A 23572-nucleotide genomic window follows, 5' to 3' on the forward strand; every position below is an offset into this window, starting at 1 on the left:
CACCAGTACTTGACCTGTTTGTCTTGTGAGCTCTTCGCTGTGTAGTTGTAACTCATGTTTCAGATGTTTATTAGTTTTTAACAGTTTCACCAGAGAAACATTTCCCCTTCTAGACGTCTCATATGGTTTCATTCAAGTAACTGTTCAACGCCAGAAAACAGTAAAAACTCCAGAATCTCAAAAAAGCAAAGTTTCATTTCCCATTAATCATCTCATGACCCCTCAGATTCATCTGCTGACCCTTTAGAGGGGCCCCGACCCCTAGGTTGGGAACCACTGGACTAAACTAGCTAACTGTATATAAAGTAGTGTAAACTAGCTCCACCTCCAGCAGCTACAACAGTAACATGCTGCTCTAACACTGACGCTTCACTATTAATAATCTACTTTATTAAACATATTTAAGTCACTGCAGCACTAGTACTTTTTCTTTTAATACTTTAAGTAAATTTACCTGGTAATACTTCTGTACTTTTACTTATGTAAGTATAAGTGTATAAAGGTGCAAAAGACATAAAAGAAAACCTCACCCAAATCACAAAAAAACTACTTTTTTCTATCTGCTGAGGTTTGAAGATGACAGACACCTCAATACAACAGAGGTGGAATGAATTTTGTTTGTGATGCTCAATGAATTTAAAAAAAAATGACACTTGAAAAACTCAACTCCGTAAGAAACAACGTCCCAGACTTTTTGTCCCGGACAGTTTAGAAGTTTCACGTATGTCACATAAAATAGAAATGTATCCGCACAGTTCAATAACACCAAAGAAACTATTTTCTCACTATTTTCTTCGATTTGGGTGAACTGAGACTTTACCAGATGCTTTTGTCTTCGGCGATTAATAGAAACCACATGGTATTACAGCAGCGGCAGAGGTCAGGGATTCATTACTGCACCTTCAGGACAGCCTCGCCCAGTGACATCACCAGGAGAGGTATAATTAAGTTTTTAATGAGAAACGGAGTGACAGAGAGGGATCCACCTTACTGTGCTGTTTCTCTAACCTTCTCACTTTTATTATCTTTCTTAGCTGCTATTTGTTGTCTTTTCATCCGCAGTTTGTCTTTTCCTGCTAGTTCGAGTTACTTTCTTTCTTTATTAGCACGATATTGAAGTAGAAGATGAAATATAACGAGTCAGATTTAAAAAAAAAAAAATGTAACAAATTAAACCGCAAGGACGTGAATGTGCAGGCAGAGCCAAGTGAGGCTTATCGTGAGGCTTTCCTCACATTCCTCAACATTCATCTGCTCTTCTCTGGAAACCAGAATCTACAAAATAGAAACACATCTGGGGAGAAGTTTATAAAATTACTGGTAATTGAATTGAGATTGAGTTTATTCATTTGCAAAATCAAACAAATACTGCAACAAGAAATAAAAACAACCTGCAGGGAGAGAGAGAGAGAAAAAAGGCTGTTTGGCTTATTGATTAGCCAAATAATATACAGACATGAATGTACAAGAAAAACAACAGAAAAACTGATTATAAAACCCAAATTAAAGCCTTTTTAAAATCTGCTCTAATGGACTTTAGAGCAGATTTAACCCGCTGAGAAAAGTCGTTCCATAATAGTATTTCCTGTATCTGACTGAAACTTTACCTCCGGTTGTCACGTGTTTGGGAAGAATTCCAGGTTTTAGGCCCCTATTAGAAGTTCTAAACCGGGTGTTCGAAGTTCCTGAAAATGGAGGCAAGTTTGCAAGTTTATTTGTATAGCAGCACTTTACAGAAATACAGTTCAAAGTGCTTTACAGCGCGATGAAATATTAAAAGCAAAAAGCTAAACATACAACAGCAGAATGAAGGAAAGTATAGAATAACAGAGGAGAAGAGCACTAAAACAGCACAGAGGCAAGAAAAAAAAATAACAAGATAAAAATATTTTTTTGAGAAACCGAATAAAAAAAGGTCTTCAGGTTGATTTTTAAGCACAACACAGTGTAGCCGCGTATACTAAAACTCCCTGAGAGCTGACGTGGAGCTAAAGTACTTTAGCAGCTATGAGAAAATGTGGTTTCTTTCAGCCAATATTCCCATCTCCTCTGTCATCCTGCCGTGCTCTGGAGGCTGTTGGAGGACTGTGTGGATAGGTGGGGCTCCTGATGAGACACCAGTACTGTAAGAGCTTGGCTCAGTCCGCCGTCCGGGTCCCCAGGATCCGCCCTGATGCAGCTGTTCTTGTGCTGCAGGCTGCACGGCTAATGGCGCTCACACCCTCTCAGAGGAGACATATGAAAAGCTACACACATAAAAACAAGTCCAACTTTTATGTCCGTGCAAGAATATTGTAGATTCTTCCCAGTTATGAGCACATATTCCATGCATCCTTCCATCACACGTTTTAAATCTGCCTCTCAAAATCACTCACACACATCGACCTCTAAGTCCAACCACTTATGATTGAGTTACATAAGAACGGGGAAACGTCACAAATTAATTTGAATGATTGTTGAAGGGCAGCACCTCAGCAGAGACCAGGATGCACTGGACTGGAAGAGGATAATGGGAATTCCATTTGGCTCTGAGTGATTTAGCCGCTGTGCATCTCGCTAAAGACTTCCTGGCTAGCGATTAAGCTAGACGCATTCTTGGGAGAGATGCTCAGCAGCAGCAGCAGCAAACAGCTTAGCGAAGCCCAGACAGGGCTGTTAAATGGAAAGAGAGTTAGTGTGTTGGCTCTGAAGAGATCCGAGAGCTTACCGAGGTAGTCGGGATATTTTCAGTTTGACACAATCAAAGGAAATAAAGAAAACAGAAAGCACTGAGTGAATGTATTCTTCTAGAAAGGCTGCACTTATTACAAATGTATTATTTTAATGAAATACACAGTGACAGACAATCATGATACAAGTAATAATTATGAAAAAATAGTGAAAATGCCATCCAAATATACAAAGATCCATACAAATAACCTATCACTTGTTCCCTGACCCATGAACTTTCCATCAATGTTTTTCCTGCTAAGACACAAAGACAAAAAAAAACAACAACAAAAAAAACCCAAAAAACAAAAACAGGACCAAAAACATAATCTCTTTGGTAAAGATAACAAATATTATAATACAGTTTTCAAGTAAGTAAATGAGTGATCAAGTAAGTTTATTTAAAGGGGACGTATTCTGCACATTTCCAGCTCTATATTTATATTCTGGGGCTGTACTGGAATATCTTTGCATGATTTCCAGTTAAAAACTCCTTATTTATCTTCTATTGGTCCTTTATGCAGCCCCTCAGTTCAGCCTCTGTCTGAAACAGGCCGTTTTAGCTCCTGTCTCTTTAAGGCCCCGCCCTCTGTTCTGATTGGCCAGCTGCAAGAAGCTTCCTCCTACATAAACCTTCTTTATTCAAAATGTCACATTCTTAAATACATTCATACATGTTCGAACCCGAATCCGATATGATATATGCGAGTGGACAACGTGAACAGCACATGGAAAAACCTTTGCAAACAACCTTAGCAACCGTTAACAGGTGTGTGTGAACAATTTGATGTCATCACATGCAGGAGGTGGAGGTAACTTTGCAAACGGCGCACTCAGAGCAGGTTGAGGCCCTGACTTTTGACTTACAGGGAGCATTTTTACACGTTTACCTCAAGTTTTGGACCTTTGACAATGAACATTTGACATCATAACAGTATAAATATTATGGAAAATCACCTTTTAAAGTGTAAAATCACAAGAAGGTGGTACACATCACAGATAAATAGATTGTAACACATGAAAACAGTACAATAAAAAACAGGCAGAACAGACACCAGTCCTAAAGAAAAGGTGGTTTTACAATCAGGATTTAATTATTGAATTGTAAGCGAGTGAAAAAAGATGGTGTCTAGCTCGGTTTGCAAATGCTCTGCTGCCAATGGACTGCTTGTTAATCTTGGGGATGGTTAGGTAGCCTGCACCCTGTGATCCTGTGATGTAGGACGTTACAAGTCCACGAGGACTTTTGCAGGTGATGAAGAGCAGAGCAGCACGTATTGTCTTCTTCTCATTGTTCCATCTGCTTTATGAATATGCAAGACAGTTGGATAAAACATGATGGCGTAGGTGGGACCCATTGCTTGCCGCTGCTATCGCCAAAACCCAGTTCATTCCTATGTCATGGAACTGGTGGATAATAGCCCCAGTGTGTGCGTGCTAACTGGTCCTAACTGGTGCCATGCTGCCCTGATCAGCCCGGACAATGGCGGTGATTCTGCTTTGCGCCGGAGAGAGCGTGAGTGGGTGTAAGGAATGACCAGTCTGGGGAAGGCAACAGGGGTGTCCAATATGGCCTCCACACAGTGACTGGACTGTGTGGCAGCATGGAGAGAGAGGGGGGGACGGGGGGGAAAGGGGGACGCAGCACCACAAAGATCTGTCTTGTCTGCCTGTACGCCCAGAATCAAAGAGTCATCGTGGGAGACAGAGAGAAAGAAAGGAAGGGATAGATAGTGAGGGGTGAGGGTTGGAGGGCGAGAGAGGGATTGTTGCTGTCAGTCCTGTTTCATTTGGGACCGAGCTGGGACTGGACGGTTGGGCGTGTTCGTCAGGCGGGAAGGACTCGGGGTCGTCGGTGGACGCTGATAGCGATGCATCGGGGAGTCGGAGGACAGTCAGACAATCAACTCAATATAGAACGTATAAGACTTCAGAGCGGTGTTGGTTTTGTGTGCTTGTGGTGGATCATGGGCAACGTCCACCGGCATGTTCGGATATTTCATTTCAGAGAGGGTTGATAGCAATCGATCGGACGGAGGATGGATTCTACTGGGGCCACTTAAGAACCTAGATGTGGTGCGTTTTCTCATGTTACTGTTACCAGTTATATCTAAAGGGTTGTGTTGTTCTGTTTTCATTTTCTAATAGTGAAGTCTGTGATTCATCTCCATATGCATTAGGGTATAATATGTCTTATTTTGGCATTTTTATGTATTATTTGATTAAATAACTGGTCCCAACACCATACTGGAAATGAGTAAAATACACAAGTTCAACCAACTTTAAATTTCCAGTAATTCTCATAACTCACTATATTGCCTTGAAGTGATTGGGTGAATGAAATACTTTAGCATGTTAGCATAAATTCAAGCCTGCTTTCTAAGAGGTGGGTTATAAATCTTCAGAAAATGTTGCAGTACACATGCAATGTGTTGTGTGACCTGAGAAGGAGAAACATTCATAATTACACAATAAACAAGGAATTGATAAAAAACAAAAAAACAAAACACAGTTGCAAGAATCATAAAAACATCAGGTAATAAAGCTGTAAAATCTCCAAGAGGAATGTAATACTGAAGTTTGAGGGCAGTTTATTCCATTTAAAAGATGCATCGTAACTGAAACCAGTTCTACCAGTCCAACATGAAGGATATCTGAGGTTCAGTAGTTACTGGATTGATATGAGATATGAGGTAGTTTGTAGAGATGAGATGTCGTGTTATTCATGTTCTCCTGTGTCATGGTTGTTTCGTGTGATATTGATGAAAACGACGCTAACAATGACGAAAGTTAGCGTCCGCTTCAGTGCCTGTGTTTCAGCCTTTTCTCCGGTACACAAACGGCTCCTGACTTTACATAAAAAAAGCAGTGAGGACTGTTGAAACTGATCCTGTTGATGGAAATGTCTCAGACTTGTTTTGTCAAGTTGAGTGAAAAAACTAATGAGCATGAACAGGTTCTTCAGTGCTAGTTTAGTATATTTTTAAGACAGCAAAGAAACTTTTGTTTTTAAGTTGAAGTAGTTTAAAGGACCACGGCAGTGTAAAGCAGCTTTAATCTATATTTTTTATAATAAAGTGAGTTTCAGCTCGTTGTTTATCTGTCCAGCTACAACTTTATAGTCTCATAGCGTCGTTTTAAGCCGCAGCAGGCAGCTGTTTACAGAGAAAAAACTACCTGCTCAGCGCCAAACGGCAAACAGACACAGTTAGCTGGAGACTAGCTGGTGAACATAGTGGAGCATTTAGCAGATAAAGAGCCAGATATTTCCCTCAGGAGTTGGTAAAGAGCAAAAACAGAGCTAAAAGAGAGTGAATATTGGACTTACATTCACCAGATGGACAGAAACACGACTCCACATGAATCATAATGTTGCTCCGTAACTGCTGGATGTGGAAATAAGCAACTGCTTGCTAACAAGTTCACCATGTGTAATGCATGCTATAAAGTTGTAGTATTTAGATTTATTATGGTATTGTCTCAGATAACCATTGTTTTTTTTTTTTCCATATTTCCATACAGAATAAAAATCAATTAGCAAAACTCTTAAACTTTCTTTAGTTGTGTAATCGATTGTAATTATTTTTGTCAGTGTCACATCATTGTTGTATGATCCTGTAATTTTATCTGCATGGCGTAATCTCATAATGATAATGTAACTTTGAACGTATTCATTGTGATGGATTAAACAACGCAAGCCAGTTTCAAGAGTCTGCTGATAAATCTTCATACAGCCTAATATTTATTTAATGGAAACCAGTGGCTGCCTGCAGCGGTGGAATAAATACACAACTGTACATTTAAATTTGTAAAAATCCACTTGCATGGTTTGCAAAATACAGTTTGCTTTAAATATAATGTAATGCGATTTTTGCCACTGCTTTTGTAGAAGGATTACTCATCACTGAAACACCTTTTTCCTCTTCTTTCTCTTCCTCCAGTCCAACTCCTCAAGTCCACAGACCTCGGCCGCCACACTCTTCTCTACCTGAAAGAGATCGGGAATGGCTGGTTCGGGAAGGTAAGCTCACATCTGACACCTCCGTCCTCAGAACTACCCGATGGCGGCTGGAGGCCTCGCATCACGGCTATTAGTCTTTTTCTCTGTGATCCTGGAATGGAGTCGGGTTAAAAGTGTCCGACACGCCGTGTTACCTGTAATGTCTGAGTGTGTAATGTCATGCCTTTGATGTCGACTTGTCCCCGTAGCGATAGACTCTTAGCTCTTGAGAACAAATCCGTATGCTGGTGAAATTCTCACAGTAATGGCCGTCCTGCTTCAGGCTGAACCGTGTGGCACGGTATCGTGTTTTTACAACCAGATAACAAGTTGTTTTCATTCTCTCCCCCCCCCTTCCTTCTGTTTCTTTGTCTGTTTCTCCTCCTTTTCCCGACTCATACTCATGAATACACATCCGTCTCTTCCACCCTTGTGTACCTTGACTGGGTATGTCCATCTGTGTGTATGTGTGTGTGTGTGTTTGTGTGTGTTTGTCTGCTTTTTTCTGTGTCTTTGCTGAACTCCTGCATGACTGCTTCATGTCGTTTTGTCTGTTCTGTCTTTGTGTAACCGTCACTCCCACTCCATGCTTGTTTCTGTGTAAATGTCCTTCTCTCTGTCCTCTCTGTCTGTCTGTCTGTCTTCCTCGTGCATATTCGTCTCTATCTTCGCTGTTTCAGGTTCTGCTGGGGGAGGTGAATGTCGGTCTGAATACCACCCAAGTGGTGGTCAAGGAACTTAAAGCCAGTGCCAGCGTGCAGGACCAGATGCACTTCCTGGAGGAAGCACAACCTTTCCGGTACGCGTTTACCTCCGTCACCTGCTGTTGGATCTGTTTGTTGTATTTCTGTCAGAGGCGATGAAGTAACTGTACATTTATTGAAATACATGAAACTGTGCTTGAGTATCTCCACTTTGGAGACTTTCTACTTCTCATGTTCTACTTTTAAGAGGGAAATATTTTACTTTTTACAGCTCGACATTTACCTGATGGCTGGAGTTACTGCTTACTTTACATTTTCAGCTCTACAGTACATTTAAAACATATAAACTGTAAAAATGCCGCCTCTTTAGTTTAGTTTAGTTACTTGCACAAGCAGAAAATACCAAGATATATAATACATAAAGACAGGGATTAAACTGGTGTGATGGTATCTCACCAAAGAAAATTAAAAAAAAACAATATATGTATAACTCAGTATAACTGAGTAAAAAGATGATGTAAATTACATATGGGTGTAATATTTGTAACAGCTGTAACATGCTAATACACACTCAGGAAGGTTTGTAGATGTGAGGGAGTCTGCTTCAATCCTTAAGCCTGAATTTAAATATATATTATATATACTTGGCTGATAGATACACTTATAAATAAAAATACATGTTTGATAGATATTAATGTTATAAATGGAGCGAATGTTCATTTTACAGAACGGCTCAGAAACTATCATCATATAACTATAAAACAGCTCAATGACACAAATGTGTTTTTAGAACATTTTTTCACCATCGTTTCAGTATCTCCGATTTTGGGAAAATTAATTTTCAGACACTTCAGAGACCTTCCTACAAAATGAGTATTTTTTACTGAATCACATTTTACTGCTACTACAAGTTTAGTTTTACTTAATTAATTTTACTTAATTAGAATTTTCTGCAGAACAAAACCAGAAATTTTCATCATGTCCTTTAATTGTCAAGTTAAAAATCTATTTATATAATCCAATATGTATAACAATCTGTACAACATACGACATCCTCGATCCTTAGACCTTTAATTTGAATAAGAATTTAATTAATTAAAATTAAATAAAAAATGGAACAAACCTGAGGAAGAGCAACAGAGGAAGGATCCCTCTTGGAGGACGGACTGGACCAAGATAGTATTAACTAGACTTAATGGAAAAAACAGGATGACTAAATCACAGATAAATTAATGACTCATATGAAGAATACACTGGGAGGATGTAGAGCAACTTCCAGACGTCACCAAACAGAGATATCTTTCAATACGCTGTAGTCATACGAGGCGTAAATTAAACAATTCTTGAAGGAATTACGATTAACACACGTGGGTGTGGATGTTATTAAATTATCTTTATCGTCAAAAATGTGTCAAATCTCACTTTCTACCTCGCTGCGTTGTGCTGTGATCTCATGCTCGTCCTCCTCCTCCTCTGCTCTCCAGGGCCCTCCAGCACCCTGCTCTGCTGCAGTGTTTGGCCCAGTGCACTGAGGTCACTCCCTACCTGCTGGTGATGGAGTTTTGCCCTCTGGTGAGTATCCGAACACCCCCCCCCCAACCCCTCCACAGTCTGGTGTAGAGAGAAAGGCTTACAATATGTGTAAAAGAGATTAATATAGATTTAAAAAGTTAATACACAGATCCAAAGTGCCAACAGGGGCTAAAATGTTCTTTTAATAGATAAATCTGAGAGATTTGCCAGCCGTTCATTCAAAGAGTTTAATATTTTAAAAATATCCCCTTGGCGTAAGTGTGCCTTCGCCGCTAAGTACATAAAATATATTAAAACCATCTATAATATGAGATATGTAGTTTCTGAAAGTGTCTGTCAAGTCTTTTGACCTTTGCTTTTCAAGTCGATAACTCATTCAAATGGATTAAATGGATTGAAAAAAAGAAAGTTGTAATATCTAGTTCATGTGATTTTTTTTTTCTGGTAATTACTTTTGGCAATGAAAACATTCTTGGCAGCTGCTGTTAAAAATTTGGCTCTGGCAGCTCACACTTACCAATAAATCATGTTAGATTTGTACTTTACTCACAACCGCAGCATTAAATCCACAGGACTGATTAGTTTGTTAGATTTAACGTTGATATTTGCTGCGATATCGAAGCATTAAGAACTAAGAACTGGATCTTTGCCACTTCACGTCTATCAGTTTTGAATCCGCTCTACTGAGAAAGTAATAACAGGTTGTTCAGTTGTATTTTATTTCAGATTTTCTTTGTTTTTTTTAAAGAGCAACACAACTTTAGGCGTATGAATTGGCTCCAAACTAGTTGCGATGTCACAAATCGTGCATCGATGTGAAAACAAACTGTTGCACATACATTATTCTGCACAGAGAAGCTCAAATATCAGTGAGGTGACAGTTAGAAAAACACATTTTTAAGCAGAAGGGGGAGGCTGTAACTCATGACAGAAAATGTTCAGATGTACAGAAGTTTTAGACACTAAAAGTAAAGTGAGGATGCTGCCATTAATTGTTCTTATTTATCAATTAACTTGATGCAAAGTCGATTCAACAGAAGAAACCTAAATGAAACGAGCAGCCTTTAAAACAGCAGCAGTTCTCCTCGGTGTTTCAGGTACTCGGCGGGTCGGTTGTTCCTGCGTCTCGGAGAAGTTGCCACACTTCTTCTTCAGTGGATTTAGGCGTCTCAGCTGCTTCTGTCTCTTCATGTTAATCCCAGATGTTGAGATCAGAGCTCTGTGGAAGCCAAACCATCTGTTGCAGGACTCCTTGTTCTTCTTGTTGCTGAAGTTCTTTACGACTTTGGCTTTATGTTTTGGGGTTGTTGTCAACATGCTGCTGAATGACTTTGGGTGGATCAGACGCCTCCCTGACTGTGTTGCATCACATTTAAAGTGCCTAAAACATTTGCGCAATACTGCACCTGTTGTAATTTGTGGGATGAAGCTCATTATTTAGCGTGATCAGTCTAAACAACGTGCAGATTAAATGCCTTAAATCAAAGGAGCACAAATAACAAACCAGATTTACATGAGTGGACAAGAAAAGACAAGACTGCCCTCCAGTGGTCAGAGGTTGTAACACACAGACTAAACTCTGTCCTCTCTCTCTCTCTCTCTCTCTGTGTGTGCTGCGTTCAGGGGGATGTGAAGAGTTACCTCCGAAGCTGCAGGACTGCAGAGACCGTGACCCCGGAGCCACTGATCCTGCAACGGATGGCCTGTGACATCGCCTCAGGACTGCTGCACTTGCACAAACACAACTTCACACACAGGTACTCGGCAGCTTCTATTAACATGGTTAAATGTCAGACATTTCAGGATTGCACCGCTTCCCGGTTGCTTCCTGGAACAATATCCTGGTGCTGCCTGAGTGCTCCTTACCGACTCCAGCATCAGTGATTTTGTTGCAGGCGGTGACTCTTCATCTCCAGAACTCCAGAAACTCCACAATAAAGGTTAATAATTTCATTTTGTAGCCGAGCAGAGTAATGTGTTTATTTTGTTATGTGCTTCAAGAAATATGACCCTTTTGCAATGTTCTGGTCCTGTTTAGTATGTTTATAAATAATGAAGAAAAGTAACAGCTGTTTACTCCCTCCTCCTCCTCCTCCTCCTCCTCCTCCTCCTCCTCTCTGTCACCAGTGATCTGGCTTTGAGGAACTGCCTGTTGACCGCCGATGTCTCAGTGAAGATTGGAGATTATGGCCTGTCTCATGCTAAATACAAGGTAGAAAAATATGCACACAGTAAAATATGCAAACACAGACAGCATTATTTTGTCTGCAAATCATTTAATTTGTTCCGGGAATTTGGCCAAATAGGAAAAGAATGAGATGAAGATGCTTGTTGAGTGAGTGAGTGAGTGACTCTGTGAATCCCTGAGGTGTTTTGCATCTGCTAACAGATCCGATATTTACTTCACCCGAGTGAGTTTCTTTACAGATTTAATTCGTCAGAGCTCGTTTTAAGTGTTTCAATTTAACAAAGGAAGATGATTAAAAACCCAGAAAATACAAGCAACACTTAATGAGTCAGAATTCAATGTTATTGTAATTAAATTCTTTATTAAATTTTTCAATATATTAAAAAAAAACATAATGAAACACAAGAACACGTATTACAAACACAATCACAAAGTGAAGATTAAATAACAGAACAAAACAAAACATAATTAATCCGTGCAAATAGAATTAGCTTCAAGTACAGTAATAATAAATAAAACACTTAATGGCAGAGACAAAAATAAAAAATAGGGGGCACAATGTATCAGTAAATACCACTTGAATGCAACTTAAATGACATTATTTCATTTTTAAAGTATAAATATTTGCCTCTTGTTAGGTTTCTTCCTTTATATACAACAAAAAATTAGACCTGACTTCATAAAACTTGCCAGAATCAAATGTTTTCTCTGTGCAGCTGAGTCAATAATTAAAATAAAAATACATTTAAGTGTTGTGATTTTCTCCTGTTTCCTCGCTGTTTGCCTGTTAACATCTCACCCGTCCCTCCTACCAGGACGATTACTTCGTGACGTTAGATCAGATGTACGTGCCGCTGCGTTGGATCGCTCCGGAGCTGGTGGATGAGGTGCATGGAAACCTGCTGGTGGCTGATCAGACCCAACAGAGCAACATCTGGTAGGATGAAAACCCACAAACACACACACACACAAAGATGCATGTTTGGTTACCTATTCTTTGAAACAAAAATCTAATAGAGATCTCATAATGTACAGCATCAAATATATATATAAACTACTATTGTTATTATTATTACTTTATGTCACTGTTAGATAGATTAGGATATAAGACGATGCCATTTTTTGCTCAGACAAGAAGATATTGTGCCTTTGGTTATACTACATCTCCTTCAGAAATACAACAAATTGACTCATAATGACAGATAATGTTCAGATATACTTGAGGATCAGGCTGATTAGTTAGTTGGATCAATCCAAACAATGGACAGTCCAAATGCTGGAAGACAAGGAGACGACTGCAGTCCAAAAACAACACACAACTGAGGGATTTTATTTGGAAAATCTGCTTTTGTTTATATTGCATTTTCTTAAAATAGGACTGGAGTTGCAAAAAGCATTTTCTCATCTTCCAAAGAAACATTAATCTTGTACGACTGTACTATAACATGATAATTTGTTCTTACTTTGTGCATAAGAGAAAGGTCATGACCAAAAGGAGGACACTTGGGCCAAAGTTGGCTCTCTGGAAAAGACACACAGACAGAAATGTATCAACCAGAAGTTTGCTTGTAAATGGAAAAATATGGAAGAGATTTTGGGTTTTGTGTCTCCCTCGGGGAACTGTCTTTGACTTGACATCCTTTGAGTTCTTCAAGTTACCTCAAAAATTACAAGAGCAGAGCAGAAAAAACCTTACACTAAATCTGTCAAGACTTTAATAAGTGAGAAAAATGGCCCAAACCCAACACAGGTCAAACAGTAACAAGACCAAGTAGAGTTTAAGACAATAGAGAACCTGTCTGTACAGCTGTAAAGCCCTGACGGTGAGTAAAAACATGAAGGAAGCAAAATAACGAAATTATTTACAGTATGTGGTCACAGTGGGAATGACATATACTTGTTCTGATTAATGTTTTATGTTTCATCTTCACAATGTCCATGTTTCCCTCTGTCTCAGGTCCCTGGGTGTTACTATCTGGGAGCTGTTTGAGCTGGGTAACCAACCCTACAGACACTACTCTGACAGACAAGTGCTGACCTACGCTGTGAGGGAGCAGCAGCTGCGACTCCCCAAACCGCTGCTCAAAGTGCCCCTGGCTGAGCGCTGGTGAGACATGCACACACACACACACAGAAACACATTTAGAAACATCTTTAACATATCTAACAGCCCCTGAGGAGGAGGAGGAGGAGGAGGAGGAGGACACACAGAGCAAAATATAATTTCAAACAGAACACAAATAAATCTGTTCCAAGGACAAGTGGATTCTCATTTCTTCTGCAGATTTTTAATTACAATGCAGATCCTGCCAGTTTTGCTTCCCTAGTTTAGTTTTCAGTTCTCTTATTTTTAGTCCTGTTGGTACAACTTCATTAATTAATTTGTTATTTGACAGAGATGGGGCACATTGCGTGTGCTGCACCACGAATATGTAAAAGCTCATTTTCATTTTTGGTCCCTAGATGAGGATCGCCAGTGGTGTGCTGTTATACACAATCTGAGAGAAAACCATAGCAAACATTAACAGTGAATTAAACAATGATAACACCATGCTAATTATTTTTTTGTTCCTTGAATTAAACATGATAACATTTCAGTAATACAAACAGGAAAATCCAATACTGACAATGCCGTCACCTAAAAATTATGTTTATATACAAATGAATTGTTTTCCCAATTACGTTGCATTGGCAAATGTAACCGCTGCCTGGATTATGTTCACAAGAAACTTTTTTTTTGATGAATGAAGCTACATTTATATATCACTCGGTGGGAGGAAGTCATAGCCTGAATCCTGTGTGTTTAAGTTTATACAACAAAAGCACTTTGGTGAAGGTTCAGTATCAATATTTTTGCAATTTGCCATTGATTAACAACATTTTTTTGCATTATGCTGAGACAAAATGTATTTCAGTCAGCATTACTTCTCCAGCAAAATATATTTGCTGTTGCAATTTAGTCGCATATGAACACAGTTTCTAGGAGACGGGGTTGAATCTGAACACCTCCACCTCCAGAATCCTAACAGACAAACAACAAATAAGTGATCAGCATGTATGATGTATGATGCATTTGTCAGACTTTTCCTCATATCTTGTATATATGACTGTCTCTTATGCTTGGGCTCCTCAGGTATGAGGTGATGCAGTTCTGCTGGCTCCAGCCTGATCAGAGACCCAACGCAGAGGAAGTCCATTTGCTGCTCAGCTACCTGTGTGCCAAGGGGGCCAGCGAGGCCGAGGAGGACTTTGAGAGGCGATGGAACTCCATGCGTCCCAATATCGGACACAGCAGCCTCCGTGGTGCCTCTGTGATGTCACGAGACCACCCCTCATTGACCTCCTCCTCCTCTTTCCCTCTCCTTGAGCAGTTTTCAGCTGGCGATGGCTACCACTCGGAGTCTGGAGATGACATACTAACAGTCACAGAGACCAGCCACGGCCTGAACTTTGAATACAAGTGGGAACAAGCCAGGGCAGAGCAGTCATATAGAGCCCCAGACTCCTCTAGTTCGCTGGGTCATCATTGTCAGGAGGCATTTTACCCACCAGGAGGCATTGTGGGAGGCTGCCCCATGGAGAGCCTCAGCCATGGAGTTTCTCCTCCTTACTACCAACCAAAACATCTACATGCTCCAGGCGTGCTCCCCGTCCTCAGTGCCCATAGCCCCTCAGTAAGCAGTGAATACTACATCCGCATTGAAGAGCCAGTAGACTGTAACATTGATCCGGACTACACCATGTGTTCCTACAGCCCAGACTACCAGGGCAGCAGTGGGAGCTTCCTTACTGGGAGTGCCGACTCGGGCGAGTGCATGGCCTGCCCATCACAGGCTAAGAATATGGGTCCCTATTGGTCAGCAGACATCCATAAGTCAGATGTGTATGACTCAAATGAATCAAGTCCAGCTATCTCTCTAACAATGGAGCCCCTTTTAGGGCAAGTATCGGACAGCAGCCCCATACGACCCTGGGAGTCTAGTCACTATGTGTCCTATAAAGACCGAGACGGGGGCTACTACTATGAGCACTCACCGCCTTTGGGAATAGATCACTATCTGATTGGAGGTGAGCTTTCCAGTGAGCATCATCATCAGGAAAGCTGGGGGTCAAGAAGCCTTCGCCAGGCTTTGGGTGAGTTGGAGAACCCGCTGGGTATATCCCCCTCCTTAATCAGTCCACCTCAACAGGCCTACAGAGACGCATACCTAGACACAAGTCAGACCTCCATCATCGGAAAGAATGTGACAGGGGGCTACTACGACATGATGGGCTCCCTGAGGAAGACCATGCCCAGCCACACCAGGCACAACAGCCACTCTGTAAGTATCAACATGGAGACAGAGGGGGCGCTCTTCATCGGGCACAGAGACAGTGATTCAGAGGAGGAAGAAGAAGAGGACATATTTATTGAGAGACACACCTGCAACACTTGGCCTTCAAAACATCGCCACAGCGGCATAGGTCACCACAGACGGGCGAGCCACAGCTGCAGACAGGACGCTTATGTAGATTTCCACTACACAATGCCGACTACGGACATTGAAGACTCCTGGCCGGAGGAGCACAGCCTGGCCTTCCACACTCTGCCTAAACCCATTGACTATCTTGAGCCCCACCAGGCCAAAGACAACAGTGCCTGCCTTAATCTGAGTAAACACCATGCAATGGTGCCCTCAGACAACTGCAATGCCTACATTTACCTGTGCCATGAGGGCGAGACTCAGGTGCCAGCATCTGGAGAGTGTTGCCATTCGCACTTTGTTGATCCACTCACTGGCTTGCTAGTCAGAAACAACAGCTATAGTCACAGCTACAGTCACAGCAACTACATCAGAGATAAGGTCATTGACATCCCAAGCAATGAAGAGATGATCAATCTATCACCGGCTCCAGGTGGTCCCATTATACCCAAACCCGCTTTGATAAAGACTGAGGACAGTGGAGAACAATATGTTGACCTTACAACTGATGACACTCTATTCAAAGAGAAGAGGGAGGATGTAATCAAGGAAAATCTAATCATGCAAAAACCGCCAGAGCCTAAAATAGAGGAGGTGACCCTGACAATGACAAAAGCCACTCCGCCTCCTGATGACAACATGCATGTGATGGTGGCCCTCACAGATCCACAGTCAGAGTTGAGTCACACCGGCGATAGTGGTGTTGACCGAGGCGGCTCCAGCGTGAGCCTTGCTGACATCCTCGACTGCAGTGACGAGGAGGAGGACGATGAAATCACAGACGATATCACTGATGTTACCTCGGGCATCTTCGCTGACGAGTCCAGCGAGCTGAACGCTTCTCCTGCCTTCAAGTCGCTAAAGAAGCAGGTAGGAACTCCTGATTCCATGGATTCAATGGATCTACCATCTGCAGCCGGGTCCTGTGAAGGCTTCAGCCCTGCGTCTTCACACCCTTCCAGCTCACCTAAAGCTATGGACAGTGGCTATGACACGGAAAATAATGAGAGTCCTGAGTTTGTCCCCAAAGAGCCTCATGAACCCCGTGACCAACCTCTAGGAAAGCCTACACTTGATACGAGCCTGGAGGAGGATGGGGTGGTGGAGGAGCATGAAGTCGAGGCCCAAGAGATGCCCACGAAGGGTGAACCATCATTGGATGAGGATTTGACTTTAGCATCCTCACAGTCATGTGACAGCATCCTTTTACCGCTGAGTGATAAGACCCCATACAGAGATTCTGCCTACTTTTCTGACTACGAGAACGAAAGGCAGTCCAAGGATGAAGGGGAGGAACTGCCAGAGAAAGTAAGAGATGAAGAAAATGTTGAAAAGGAACAGCACATGGGAGAAAAGAAGGGTGAGAAAAGAAAGAACGAAGAGGAGGACGAACTTCAGGACGCTGTTGTGAGCAAAGACATAAAACTTGAAATGAAGCACACATTGACTCGAGGAGCAGAATCATCTTCAGAGCAATGTGACCAGGACGAGGGACTGGAGCTACGTGTGGAGCCCTCTGACACCACCTCGATAGCAGAAGGCGGACTGGACGAATGGCCATCTCAGGAGGAGAGCTCTTCTCTGGGAGACTGGGCGGCAGAAGTGGTAGGAGCCATGGAAGAGGCCCTTGGTGCCCTGAACGAAGAATGTAACTCCAACATCGGTGTAGAGGAGGAGGAAGCAGAGGACATCAAAGACTCTGTTCAAGCTTTAGAAACAGAAGAGCCAGCGATCAAGACAATTCAAAACAAGCCATCAGGGATATCTGGAGAAATCCTGCACACCTTACCCAAAGACGAGGTGGCCTTGCAGCACACGGCAAACACCAGACGGTTTTCTTCTTCTTCTCCTCCACCTCCGTCCACCCCTCCCCCTCCGCTCCCTCCAACGGAGGGCCGAGGGTCTCCGGCTGACGGGGAAGAGGCGGACGAAGAGTACGGTGACACCGACGACAGCGACGAGTCGGATGAGGATCTGCGAACGTACAGTGTGCAGGAGCCGAGTGGAGGGGAGGAGAGCGAGGACGAGTGCCACCCGGTGCCCATTGTGGTGAGCGACAACAGCGACGCCCACAAACTGCGAAGCCTCCTCAAGATGCCGACGCTGCTTACGGCGGAGAACCTAGACGAGGAGCTTGAATGCAAGAAGAAGACGGTGTCATTTTTCGACGATGTCACCGTCTATCTGTTCGATCAGGTGAGTGTTATAGAGGGTATATTTAAATGTTTTCTTTCACTTATTTACTATGTAAAACTGCATTAATATATGTTTTCATTATGGCATTTCAAGTTAGCGTAATTTAGCTTAGTGTAGTGTGAAAGGGGAAGCTCTTCCAGAGTTTTTTAGCCTCTTTTAATTCACTGTTTTGGTTTTATGGTACATTTATTTTATGGGACGTGCTCCTTAAACCCCTGTAGGCAACTATTTATAACCCAGTCAACACTGTTCACCCAACAGCAAACATAGTTTTAGCATCTAGCAGCTAAAAATCCAGATATTTGCTAGTTAGTGGCGACCAAAACAGAGCCGGAGGGAGAGTGAATACTGGACTTAGATTAATCAAGTGGACAGAAACATGACTCAAAATTAAAGGATAGGTTCACAAATTTTCAAGTCTGTCTTAAAAGGTCCCTAGATGAACATTAACACATTTTTTTCTGTCTGTAATCATTCCTCCTGTTCATACTGACCATTAGAAAATCCCTTCATAATGCACTTTTAATGTAATTGATGTTTTAAAGCTAATATGAGGCTTCAGCTGTCCAAATTACTTAAATCAATTCAGTATCTTTCAGCATTACAGTCTTTTTAGTGCCAAATTACCTCTTTTTGTTACTGCAGCTGAACAGGAAAAACACTGTCTGTCGAGACACAGAGAGGTAATTCTGTACTAACAAGACTATAATTGTGGAAGATTCCCACTTTATTTGACTAATTTGAAGCCTCATATTATCTTCACACAAACCTTTTAATACATTTTCCCTCAAAACGAGGACTGTGGATTTTGTCATCCCTTCATTTACATTAAAAGCCTATTTGGAGAGGATCTTCTAATTGGTAGGTATGAACAAGAGGAATGATTACAGCGAGCAAAACATGTCTGAGTGTTCATTTGGGCTCCTGACTGTTGTTTTAAGACAGTCTTGAAAAAATGTGAACTTATCCTTTAATGCTTTATTTTGCTCTGACTGCTGGATTTGTATCTAGGCAACTGTTTGCTAATATGTTAGCGATAACGACCTTACAAGCCACTGATACAGTCGTGGCTGTGTATCTGTGCTTATTTAGATGTTTTTCTTACAGCTAAAATGCTTCTTTACCTGACTCACCTGCCTACAGCTGACGTCAAGTCTATCTAACAAGTGCTTTATACTTTTCTTCCTCTAAATTTCACTGCATACAGGAAAGCCCGACTAAAGAGCTAGCTGAACACGGCTTCTCTTTAGGAGCAGAGGGTCAGAAATCACGGAGCAAATCCCAAGAAAGGGTGAATGCCTCAGATGACTCCTCAGATGGGAACATCTCAGAGGAGAGTAAGTACGAGAGCATTATTTTTTTAGTTTAAATATAGTGCAATTAAAGAAGAAGTGAATCGTCCGCTTGTCTCAGCATCAAGAAAAACTTTGTGAGCAAATAAGAATTAATTACTGTCTTCTCTCAGGCGCTGGGTATGAGTGGGAGGACGACTTCCCCCTGCTCCCGTTACCGACATCCTCAGCGGCGTCAGACTCCCCTCCTCCCCGCTCCGTCACCAAAGCCCCAGACCCTAAACCAGCCGTGCAGTACTCCCGCTTCACCGTCTCCCCCTCCAACGTGTCCCGCTTCTCCATCACTCACATCTCTGACTCTGATATGGACTCGGCAGGAGGTGGGTTACTCATTCTTACTCACAACAGACCTAATTACTGGCTCAGTTTACACACAGATATTTTTAAAGTATTTTCTGGTACTGACATGCAGATCAAATATCAGATTTTATCACAGCTGCTCAGATTTGACAATAGTTTTGACTGAATGGTTCAAAGCTGCTAAAATCTGAATATCAAGTTACCATACCAACAAAGAAATTAAGATATTGAGCTGGTTTTATACATAAATGCAGAACATGCAGGCCTAATAAAAAGAAAAGATAATTGTAGTTAATTGTTAATTTCTGAAACATCTTAAATTTGCATCTGGAGTTCGAGGCAAAGTAAATTAAGTAAAACTTAAGTAAAGATTAAATTCGACTCCCTGTGACTTGAGAGAGAATGTTTTCATCGAAATTACTGTAATCACTGATGCTTGTCGTTCATGTTTGAAATTAAACTCGGTTCCTTTGAGGTTTAATTTAAGTATTGACTTTTTATATCAACTCTCATCTACATCTACAACTGTTGTAAATCATTTATGACCGTGTTTCAGTTAATACGGTATTAAAAGGTTACTTTTGTCTTGCATTAGAATTAATCTCTATCTGGGAAACCGGCCCATTAAAGATGCAGTTGTTGGCTTCAACATAATTACCACAGACTGAATTACAATAAAATGTCCCACACTAATGAGATTTCGTACAAATCTGCCAACATTTTGGGAGGAAGAGGAAGACGCCCTAAAAGCCTGTACTTGTGTACATTAATCCCTTCTGCCTCGTTCTGTCTCTCTTGCAGGAAGTAGCGAGGACGGGGACAAAGAGTAACGAGCCGTCGGGATCTACTGCCTCTCTCTGTGACGACGACGACTCGGCCCGCTAGCATGACTTCTGATTCATTTTTTTTAACGTCAGGTTTTAGAAACACAAGACAGTGCCTCTTAACGCCTGTGGACACTTTACCACAACGTAGGACTGACCTAAGCTGTTTAGAAAAGAGTATGGTTAATATATAAAAAACTTACAGAATATTAATATATATGTACTGTATGAGGTAAAGAATTTATTGAAAGCAGGGGTGTGTTGAATTCTGCGTATTTTTCCGATCAAAGAGACAAACTGGAAGGACAGACGTTTGGAAAAGCATCACGTTTGCCACCTCTTTCACTTTTCCTTTATGACGAGGAGTATTTATGAACCACCTGGGCTCACAAACCCGCAAACTGAGTAAAGCTGAGTTAAAAGACACATTGACTTACTGGTTTTTCAACAAAGGATCAGCACTTTGAACAAGACTGTACAGCACCACAGATTTCGTACTTTTTGGGGAAACCGGTTTACTTGTCTTGATGAGTATCGACAAGAATCCTTGAGGTATCACAAGTAATATAATGTTAATATTTGGGTTCATTCAGAGACACTTAAGCGTTGCAGAAGGACGCAAAGGGAATTTTAATGGCTCCTGTCTGGTTGCAGTATGTTTTTTTTTTTTGTGGAAACAGCTGATCGAACCTGGACAACCTGATAATTTTATGACAATTTTTTTTTTTTTTTGTATCAGGACCACTACTGTACTGTTTTACATAAATATGTGGCTCGTTCTCTCTACCAAACTGAGCGCCAGCACCGCCATCACTACCGAACCCTTCTCTGTTGTAAACATCAGGCACAACAAATCGTCACTATCAGTGACAAGAAGTTATTAAAAGTTTGACAGATTTTTCAAAATATAGCAATGCATGGTTTCAAGTAACTAGAAAACATTATCTATAAGAATTTACTATTTAGAGACAAAAGCGGACAGTTTTTTTGTTTTCTGTTCTGGAGTAGAGACACACACATGGTCACAGAAATCCTCTTTCATGTCATTGATCCAAAAGCAATTGGCAGCAAGAGGAGATATTCAGTATTTGGACTGCAACAGAAAAACACTAATTCTCTAAAACTAATGTAGGCCAATAAGGGGTGGGCGATATGATGAAATCTTATACACAGTATATGTAAAAAAGATTACGCTAAGGATATGCGTCATGATGTAGTACAATCTCTGGGGCTTGCACTGAGTTAATCCTGCAAGTTAAATATCTGACAAATCAAGGTGTTTCATCACATTGATGCATAATCTTGTAAGTCCAATATTTACAGAAAAGCAGCGGGTATTTGCAACAATATTCAAATTGGCCAAGTATAACCAGAGATATTACAGGAATAGATACTGCACCTTGGTAGAAACATCTTTTATTATCAGTATGTATCATCATATTGCTCAACTCTACAGGTTTAATGTATCAACAGACACTTGCACAACAGCTGCACAGAGGTTAGTCTGAACAAAAGTGCTTTTGCAAATGTAAATTAGCACATTATACATCCGGTATTTCTCAGCTTCTGTTCATTTCTATTTTAATCTGTTGGTGAAAGAAATGAGGAAAAACTGTCGCTGTTACTGTCACCTGCTGTACATTGGCTGCACTGAGCTCGTCTGGAGCGGTTTTGTACTCTGATTTCGGGTATTAGAAGCTGAACTTCTCAGATTCAGAAGAAAGTTTGTTCTGGTTCGTTATAATTTGGTTTATTTATATATAAAACAGAATAAGAGGATGAGATTTTATGGCGCTTAAAAGCTTGGTGGAAGTATTTAGAGCCGCGTTGCTTTTAGGTTGGACAGTTCAGTTCAGTGTTATTTGTCTGATCAGCTGGTTGAAAGACGACAGAGGGCTGACGTCACGATCATGAATTGTTTAAAACGCTTTTCTGTGTGTATAAATGTGAAGAGGAGAAAGGGGAAGGTGTGGGTGTTGAGTTGTTGGTTTGGATGCCACCATTCAAAACAGGCCTACGATCAACATGTAGTGTCTTCTAAGTGTTTGTTTGCCTTCCAAGGCTTTAATATTCTGTAACAGTTTAGCATAGAACCATCTAGACGGCTGTCCGTAATATTTTTGTATCTCGACAAGAATACTTTTAGGAGTATTGATGTACTGTACCTGTGGAGGAGGAGGAGGAGGAGGAGGGAAGGTTGAAAAAAAAAAAATGATAGAAGAGATCTTTCATGTTTATTGTTGCCAAAGAGATGTTGTGTCGTGTTCCAGGGGTAAGTGCAGTTGGTGTTGTTTTTTTTTTTACCCCAGAAAGGAGACGGAGAGGAGGAACATGACAGCAGCTTCGGCCTGGTAATAAAGCGAGAAGGAGGAGGAATATGTGCCCCTACACTGACCTGGTCACATCATTACTTTCTGTACCTTCTATCAAATATAAATAAAGTCTGTTTTACACATCTTAAGATATATTTTGACTTTTTGTTTATTGCCTTTTAACAAAGTTTTAGGGCTGCAACTTATTACTATTGTCATTTTCAATTAATCTGCTCAATTCATTGATTAATTTGGTCAATAAAACATTAGAAAACTGTAAAAACAATTTCTCAGAGCACAAATGTCCTGTTTTGTCTGATCAACAGTCTAAAATGCAAAGATATTTAAAGATATTCTCACATTTGAGAAGCTGGAACCATCAAATGTACTTAACTTATTAATAGATTATCCAAATAGTTGCTGTTTAATTTTCTTTTGACTACAGTAATTGATTAATGGACAAGGTTGCAGCCCTACAAAGTTCACATGGGGAGAGAAACTGAATTCACTCTGGCATCAGTACTTTACTTAATATAATTTTAAGAGATGAGATCTGATGAGACGCAATTACGAATATAAACTTGTAGAAAGTACAATTAGGAAAAATCTGTTTTTGTGTCCAGGTTTATCTCTGGCTCAGACGACATGATATCAGCCTGATAATGAGAGACATGGGCTGCTTGTTTTATCCTGTGACTGTGTAGTGAGTCATAGTGAAATACAACACGGCATCTGGGGACTTCTTGCCAGGTTTGACAACCTCTAAGACGTTCAGTTATGCTGACTAATGGAGCAAAAACTGTAAACACAGCAAAGCAAAAAGAGTAATGAAGTTGTCAGTGTTGTTAAATACTTAGGAATTTAAGATTATCGTCTTCTAATCTGACACAGTATCCACTTTAAAAGGCAAAAATCTCATGTAGTCTGATCCTGGCAACACAGTCCTGCAGTATAAAGACACATAAACACAATATGGGTAAATACTTGATTC

At 41.0% G+C, this 23572-nt stretch overlaps 1 protein-coding gene across 3 annotated transcripts in view; it reads left to right on the top strand.

Annotated features, from left to right (window-relative positions):
• The window catches only part of aatkb (apoptosis-associated tyrosine kinase b), a 32033-nt gene extending 9303 nt beyond the window's left edge, over nucleotides 1–22730 (top strand). For 2 of the 3 annotated variants that reach the window (XM_067577169.1, XM_067577167.1), the window contains exons 3-13: nucleotides 6651–6730; nucleotides 7390–7508; nucleotides 8898–8985; nucleotides 10570–10703; nucleotides 11074–11158; nucleotides 11950–12071; nucleotides 13092–13241; nucleotides 14268–17793; nucleotides 19001–19130; nucleotides 19259–19465; nucleotides 20247–22730. In XM_067577169.1, the coding sequence (XP_067433270.1) occupies nucleotides 6651–6730; nucleotides 7390–7508; nucleotides 8898–8985; nucleotides 10570–10703; nucleotides 11074–11158; nucleotides 11950–12071; nucleotides 13092–13241; nucleotides 14268–17793; nucleotides 19001–19130; nucleotides 19259–19465; nucleotides 20247–20275 (4670 nt within the window). In that variant the 3' untranslated portion in view covers nucleotides 20276–22730. Of the gene's footprint in view, nucleotides 1–4483; nucleotides 4786–6650; nucleotides 6731–7389; nucleotides 7509–8897; nucleotides 8986–10569; nucleotides 10704–11073; nucleotides 11159–11949; nucleotides 12072–13091; nucleotides 13242–14267; nucleotides 17794–19000; nucleotides 19131–19258; nucleotides 19466–20246 lie in introns of those variants that run through there. The other variant, XM_067577168.1, reaches the window with a different exon arrangement.
• Nucleotides 22731–23572: the final 842 nt, after the last annotated feature.

The sequence above is a fragment of the Thunnus thynnus genome, chromosome 20 (genome assembly GCF_963924715.1).
Source record: "Thunnus thynnus chromosome 20, fThuThy2.1, whole genome shotgun sequence".
Lineage (NCBI taxonomy): Eukaryota > Metazoa > Chordata > Actinopteri > Scombriformes > Scombridae > Thunnus > Thunnus thynnus.